The sequence below is a fragment of the Sciurus carolinensis genome, unplaced genomic scaffold (assembly GCF_902686445.1).
Source record: "Sciurus carolinensis unplaced genomic scaffold, mSciCar1.2, whole genome shotgun sequence".
NCBI lineage: Eukaryota > Metazoa > Chordata > Mammalia > Rodentia > Sciuridae > Sciurus > Sciurus carolinensis.
This window is the reverse complement of record NW_025920117.1, coordinates 694884-702795: the sequence shown is the minus strand read 5'-3', so window position 1 is coordinate 702795 and position 7912 is coordinate 694884. Positions and strand designations below refer to the sequence as shown.

The window sequence follows — 7912 nt, the reverse complement described above, 5'->3', positions numbered from 1 at the left end:
AACCCCACAGGGCAAGAGTATATACTAATGAGAGAGCCTAAGCCCAAGGAAAAACTGATCCACCCTCCAGCAAGAGGCTGCTAACTGAAATCTTCATCTTCTCTGTGTCCCTTGTACCTCTACTGCTGTGATGTCTTGAGAGGCTCAGAGAAAAGAATATTTAAAGGTTGAACTTGCTTCAATGAGAGGCCAGAGGAATAGAGAGACAAGATACATGGGAGTCAGGGCTACAGAGAAAGGGCAAGAAGGTAGCAGGGTGAAGGCCTAGGTTAGTCATTCAGGAGCTGGGATCCTTTTTCCTTTTCTGGAATCATCGGAACTTGCCCTGAATGGCAAGGGCAGCCTTCTCTGTTTCTGGTGCCGTCAGATCAATATCAATCTCCTCCTCCTCAGACTTCTTGATACTTCCAGCTTTTCCTTTCTCTTCTGGGCCAGACACCTGGTTGGTTGCTGGGGATGTTTTAGTGTTAAACTCGCTCATCGTGGCAGGGGGACAAGGAGCGCAGGGTGCTGCATGCACAGGTGAGGCGAATGGCCCTCGGGGATGTGTGGACGGTGGCGGCCAATTGCTGGGCTCTAAGACAGATGCTCTGGCTGAACAGGAGGAAAGAGTTAGTGCGAAGAGCCATTGTTTCAGTGCCTGCACCCCTTGTTCTCGGTGTTCAGCTTCCCACCAGGGATCCCCCTTCGACCCTGTCCTGTCAGAGCCTGATTCGAAGAAATGGATGAATGGATGTGGCAATGTCTTCCTGGATGCAATGGACTGAAGTGGTCATCTTTCCTCTTTCACTGTAGTTCTTGAATAGAGAGCACCTACACCACTTGCGTGACCAGGAATCGCATGACCCCAGTACAGAGTGAGCCATTTGGATGGTGTGAGAATGTCTTTTGAACTCTTGCCTCTGTTCTGGGGAGTCTCTTTCCCTGGAAAGAGAATTCAAGGAGCCATTTCGCTTTTATTATGGATTTTTAGGTTTTTGTTTTCCTCTTTGTCATGTGGGAGGGACTTATGCCACATGACTTAAAAAATGAAAACAGGATAGTTGTATATAAAATGAGAAGTAAAGTCTTGCTCCAACTCTCTGGGAGAACCCATCTTCAAATGGTTTGTTTTAAAAGGGCTCTCCATAGGCTTCTCTGTGGACCCAAGTACTTTGCTCATCCCTGTAGTTTATCCCAGGGACTAACTGCTGACTCCCTCTACTACAAAAGAGGAGGACCTTAGATAATCTATTCCTTCCCGCCAACTTCTAAGTATTTTTGTTTTTAACTATCCTGCTGTTTACCCTAAGTAGAACACTTTTAAGATATTTATTATTGATCCATCCGTCAACGTTAAACAGCATCTCCGGATGCTTCACTTAGTTGGATGAGAATTTTGGCATGCTACCCTTCTTTTCTCTCCTAGTTTCATTTTGCCCCTCAGTGTGGCGGCTTCTTTCTGTTGTTCATCTTGCCTGATGAATGAAAGAATTAATAACAAAAAGAGTAACAGTAGTAGTTAGCCCTTGGAGAGTTTACTATGTGCTGGGCACTGTTCCAGATGCGTTAGGTACAGTGACTCATTTAATCCTCACATAACCCTGCAAATCAGGATCTACTCTTATATCCATTTTAAAAGTGAAGAAACCAAGGCATATCAAGGCAAAGTTATTGGCCTAAAGTCACTCACAGGTGATAATTCATACAACAGGGACTGAATTGAAGAGTGTGGTTCTAGAACTGGCAATTCTGACCAGTACCCCTATTGTCTCTCTTAGCATAATTGCATGCACTTAATTATTTTCCAACAGATAAACATTTAGTAATGAGTGCTTCTGGTGTTGCTGACAGTGTAGACAGAAATGGGCAAGACTTGGTCCCGGCTTTTATGGAGTTTGCAGGGTAGCAGAGGAAACAGACACCATATCAAAATGCAGGGACTGAATTATGAGCCGGGTGCTGTGGGAGCCCAGCGGGGTTTGGTTACTGATCCACGTACTGGATCTTGGAGAGGCTTCCTGTGGGAACAGGGAGGAGCTTACAGTCCCTGCAGCAGAATGATGGGGTCAGAGTTCAGCGAAGCCCCCAGTGCAATGGGGGCATGAGTTCACTTATACATCTGAGCCGACACAGCCCTTGATTCTGTAGAACTTGGGCAGGTCATTTATCCTCCAAGTATTCCATTTTCTCCTCTCTAAAATGTGCATAAAAACTCCTAACTTGGTGAGTGTGGCATTTGGGTGAGATCAGAGTTACTACAAAGCTGCCTCTGAAAATTTCTTCCTCCTGGGCCACCAGTGCCTATGGGTTTCTGTGTTTTCAAGCTGGTTTAGTTGTCTGTGGCCCCCAGGTGCCTCTTAGTACCACTACCACCCACATAGTTCTCTTATAAGTTGTGAGGGTGGTCCTGGGGTCGTGAGGATGCTAGAAGCCAGGAGCCAGTTCTGCCTGGAATGGGGGTCACTTGACAAGATTGTAACAACGTCAGCCTGTCGGATTTCCATGGCTGCCAGAGCAGCTTGCCACACCTCGGAGGTTCGACAGTGCCTGTTTATTCCTACAGTCTTGGAGGTCAGACATCTTAAATCAAAGTGTTGGTTGGGTTGCTGTGCTTTTGGAGGCTGTAGGACAGAATATGTTTCTTCGCTTTTTCGGCTTCAAGAGCCTGCCTGCCTCCCTGGACTCCAAGCCACACCCTTGAACTTCTGTCTTCAAGTGTAGCACAGCATCTTCCAGTTTCTTTCCCTCTGTTTCCATCTTTACATCTCCTTCTCTGACTCTGACTCCCCTGTCACACTCTTGTAAGGACCCTCGTGATTACTTTGGACCTGCATAATGCAGGATCATCTCCCCATCTCAAGACTCCTAATCAAAGCACATCTGCAAAATCCCATGTGCCATGTGTGGTGTGTGACCAGAGTTTCAGGGCTTAGGGTGTGGCCGCCTTGGGAGATGGCGGCATCCTCCACCACAGTTGGCACACAGAGCTTGCATGCTCACTCTCTCATTTCTTCTGACCAGCCTCTTTAAGTGTCTCCTAAGCAGTGCCATAATGGTGATTTTGTACTTGGTCTTGACCTTGTAGCAGCCCCATAGGGTATGATGACATCACATGGCCCTTGGGATTCTCATTTCTTCACCATTGATGTGAGTAGAGGGCACGTGAGTGTTAGAGTGTTAGAGTCAGAGCTGGCCTGACTCTAACAAAGCAAAGCACATGCTGCCACCTCCTCGTCTCTGGCCACCCCTAGAGAATCCTGGAGCCCCGGGTTTCTAGCCATTTGTCCCTTCAATATAAGGCCTCACCAGCTCCTCCCCACCTTCTATCCTTGATGAAGGAGGAGCAATTCAGACAGCTGCTTTGCTGCCTTTGGCATGATGACCGACTGCAGCTTCAAGTTCACCAAAGACGGCAAGTTCCGCAAGTTTGGCTTCATGGGCTTCAAGTCTGAGGAAGAGGCTCAGACCTCACTGAGCCATTTCAACAAGAGCTTTATCGACTCATCCTGGATCACAGTGAGTGGGCAGGAGGCTCACCCTACCTGCCTGTCCAGAGTGACACCCACCATCCACCTTTTGCCCAGCACGTGGGTCCCAGGACTGTCCTCCTCAGGCTGTGAGGCCTTTGGCCGGCTTACCAGGTCCCACTCTTCTGTGTTCGTAAGAATCTCCTGAGAACGAGTCAAACTGTGGCTGGCCTGTCCTGAGTTTCGACCCAGGGTGGGCTGTCAGGTATGAGAACAGTCACGTCTGAAGCCTCGGTGGCACCTGTACTGCCCACTGAGAGGGTACTTGGGAGCCACAGGTGGGCATCATCCTGCCTGTCAGCGCACTCTAGGGAGAGCCATTCCCTGGTCCCTGTCCTCATGAGCCTGCTGCCTCTGCACAGGCTGTTGTGGTCAGGGTGGTCAGTGCATCAGAGACCCTGGGAAGACAGAGAAGGACCTACCCTGGCCAGGGAGGGGTCGGGAAGTTTCCTGGAGAAGGAGGTCCCACTCAGGTCACCCACATGATAAAATGTTCACTGACGTGATAAAATGTCCCCAGTGCTTTGCTGAGAAAGAGAAACCAGTGATGGGCACGAGAGCCCATCGAGGCATTCGCATCCCGCGGTCTGGCGTGGGGTGGGCATGGGTTTTACCCAGAGGTTGATGACAGCAGTCGGAGTCATTTCCCTCTAACCTTCACAGAGACTTTCTGGTATTTGGATTTGGCACCACAGACTTGCCGTTATTATAGGAGCAACTGCTTTGAACGTCCTCACAACAGGATGGACTGAGATGGCAGGCTTTTTCTTTGGGGGAGGGGTTGGTGACCTGGGCAACCTTAACTGCCTGGGAGTTGTCACCCTGGGCTCCCAGCAGGACCAGCCCTCTCCATGGTCACCTTCAGTATAGGCGGCCTTGGGTCTGGAGAGGTCCATGGATTCAGCTCCCTTCCATGCCCTGCGCCCACCCTGGGCTCCCTGTTACCCATGCTTGTTCTCCAAGGCCAGTGGCACTTGCCTCGCACTCACTAGTGACCCTGCAGCCGTCGCTCGTCCCTGCCCCTGCCCAGCTGTGCACGTGGCCTGCATCTTATGTCATCCTCTAAGCCATCCTTTGACATGGATGGTTAAAAACTCAGGCTCCTGGGTCCCCAGGCACCTGAGAGCTCTGTCACCTATGAGCTGGTCACCCAGCCATGCTCCCTCACATCTCTGTGCTCCCGGTTTCTGGTCTGGGGAGAGTTGCAGCTCTGCTGCCCACTGTCAGGGACTCAGCTGGTCAGTCCTTGCAGGGCACTCGAGAGCACCTGTGTGCGGGACACCTCAGTAAATGGTAGCCAGTGTAGTGATATGGGACCAGCCAAGACTGGAGCGGTAGTCATTCACTCAGCTCAGCAAGTCAGTGCCAGCTGCCTTTGTGAAGCCCAGGTCCCCAGGTGCTGAAGGGCACCAGTAGGGCTGCTGGCTGTTGCGTCAGGTGTGAAAATCCCTGTTCTCCTGCAGGTGGAGTTCTGCAAGTCTTTTGGGGACCCGACGAAACCCTGAGCCTTGAGCAGACATGCCCAGAGACCGAGGCAGCCTGAGCAGCCTGTGCGAGGCCCTGTCCCCCCGGAAATTAAGAAAGTATGCAGGTGGCCGTGTGGGAGCTGCGCCTCACTCTTGGGCAGCTTCTGGGGGGACTGCGGGCACTGTGGGGTCACCTCCCTGTTTTTCGTGCGACCCTCATCATCTGCGCCTTCTGCTTTAAGGATGACAAGAAAAGAAAGGTCCCTAGTGAGCTGGAGATGGTGAGTGTCTCATTGATGGAGAGGGCGGGTGGAAGCAGGTCTAAGGGTGAGGGCTGGTCCAGGAAGCAGAGTGCCCCACTCTCCACTGTCCCTGTCCCTGTGGACTCCTGGTCTCCTCATCCTGCAGAGTCCACTCTGCCTCCTTACTGAACTGCAGACCCTCAGGGCCCACAAGAGGTGGGAGGGTGCCTGTCCTGCTGAGAGCTAGGATGGCCAGGCCACACCTGAGCAGCCTCCACCTCTTCTCCCCCCATTTCCCTGCCACCCTGGTTCCAGTGCCACCAGCTGAAGGAAGGTAGTGAGTTACAGGAGTTTCTGTCAGTTCACCAGAAGCAGACCCAGGTGGCCACATGGGCAAACAATGCCCTGGACACAGAGACCCTGATAGGGAAGTACAAGCTGACCAGCGACTACCTGAACTTCGACTCTGATTCTGGGCAGGAGAGCGAGGAGGAGGCGGCCGAGGAGCCAGCAGGTGAGGCCAGGGCCTCCGTGCCTGTGCGCCTTTGTACTGCCCAGCCTGCCTGCCCTGTGTGTATGCTCACCATGCCTATTTGCAGACACAGGCCAGACCAACACGCCTCTTGAGCTCTTAGTTGGCAAGTCTGCTGCGACTGTTCTGGTCACTTACTCAGTCAGTAATCAACAGGATTGACTGAGCACATGCTGTGTGCTAGGCACTGATGATATGGCAGTGAGCAGGAGGCAGAGGAGCCCCTCCCCCATGGAACTGTCAGCTGTCCTCCTGGTGAGAGGGGAGAAGCAATTTCAGATAAGCACCCCTGGATCACATCATTGGTGACAGAGAGGACAGGAAGGCTTGGAAGGGGAGCTGTTGGGAAGGCCTTGCTGGGGGCGAGCCTTTGTCCCCACAGGTCAGTGTGGGGCAGCTAATGGTAGCGAGTGACCAGTTGCAGTACAGGTTGGTAGCTCTGGTTGGGGGTCCGAGTCAGGGCTGGTTTAAAGATGAAGACAGCGTGAGCTGTAGGTCTGGCAGAGTTTCCGTGCTGAGCTGGAATCTGAAGGACTCATAGGACTTAGGGGGACACAGTAGCAGGGGACAGAGAAGGGGTCACAGACAAGGGTGCAGCATCTCAGGGCTCAGGAGAGGGGAGCAGGGGCTAGAGGGGCGGACGTGGCCCTGAGTGGGCCTAGGAGAGCAGGGAGGGAGGAGCCAAAGTTGCTGGGCTCACAGGCCTGGGAGGGGAGACGGGTTCCTTCCTCAGCCTCCAGGGCCCCCTGCCGGGTGTGAGAGGCTAGAACACAGTCCCAGCAACCTGCGAGCATGGGGGGCACCCTGCACACTCGGCCTCCGTAGCTCCCCGTCCGTAGCTTCTCAGTGGCTGACATATTACCAAGTGTTCCTCATACATTATACAGCATGTCTAGCATCAGGTAGCAGGATAGGGACGTCCAGAGTGCAGCAAAAAGCATGTTGACAGTGACGTGCTGGAGGTGCTTTGGCACTGTCCTGCTGTTCAGATGAATGAGAGCTGCCCCTGCCCAGGATGGAACAGGTCGCCCTCTGTGGTGACAGACGCCATAGTGTGTTCCTCTATGGTAAGGCCTTGGTTGTACCTACGCCTTCTCTAACACGTTACGTGCCTGGACGTAACCCAGCTGGGCGGGTCAGCAGTGACTGTGGAGGGCCGTGCAGGAGAGAACCAGGCTCTGGTGGAAGCCGTGGCACCCTGGGTGTGTGGCATGATCATAAGAGCTGCAGAGCTCCGTCCTCTCGTTGCCCATCACAGGGTTTCCTGGGGCCCCTGGACACGGGCCCTGGTCGTGGTGGTTGTGGCACCTCAGCCGCCCTCCAGGTTTTCAGCCCTATGTTTCCCAGGTCTCTGGTTGCCCAGGAAGGTGACCCTCCTCCACCCGGCTCTCTCAGCAGAGCAAGGACTTGAGCCAAATACAGCTGCACAGAAGGGACTCTTGGACAGGGAGTACCTGAAGTCCAAGATGGTGGCCGCCAAGTCATCCTCAGAGGAGGACAGTGAGGACGCAGCAGTGAAATGTGATGAAGGGAGTGAGGCAGAGGAGTCCTCCTCCACTGAGACCCAGCAGGCACGAGGGAGCACAGGGGCCCTGCCTGGGAATAGGAGGCCACAGGAGCCCGGAGCCTAGGTGTGTGCCTCTGGGGGAGAAGTAGGGGTTCTGTGCATGTTCACGTGGTCCCTGCAGCCCCATTGCAGGGGTCCCACATGAAGAAAAGACTGCCCCCTCTGAGCTCACTGCCTGCCACACCTGGAGGGGCCGCCTGCCACCTGTCAGGGCTCTGGGAGGAGTGAGGGTGGTGGCCGTGTTGCACATGGTGTTCAGTAACAAGGCAGATGGACTTGAACAGGCCGTCGTCGATAGGTGAGTTTAGTCAAGCCCTGACAATGTGCCTGGTGACGAACCCGCCATCATGGAATGTCCTCACAGTCTCTGGGGCCGTTCTTCTTCCATTTCATAGGTGAGGAAACTGAAGCCCGGAGAAGGGAAGTGACAGGCTCCCATGATGGGGTCAGGCCCCAGCCCAGGTCTTCCAGGCTTTGAAGTTGAGAGTATACGTGTGGACATGACCCTTGAGGAAGGTCACCTTGTTCCCCAACAGGGAGTCCTCTGCTCCAGACACAGGGCACTTGGACATGTGTGTGTCCCCATTCTTGAGTTG

The 7912-nt window shown here is 53.4% G+C and overlaps 1 protein-coding gene across 1 annotated transcript; it reads right to left on the bottom strand.

Moving 5' to 3' along the window:
- Positions 1-310: 310 nt before the first annotated feature.
- Positions 311-481, bottom strand: LOC124973598 (Purkinje cell protein 4-like protein 1). The gene has a single exon (XM_047537448.1). It carries the CDS (start codon positions 479-481, stop codon positions 311-313), a length of 171 nt encoding a protein of 56 aa, XP_047393404.1.
- Positions 482-7912: the final 7431 nt, after the last annotated feature.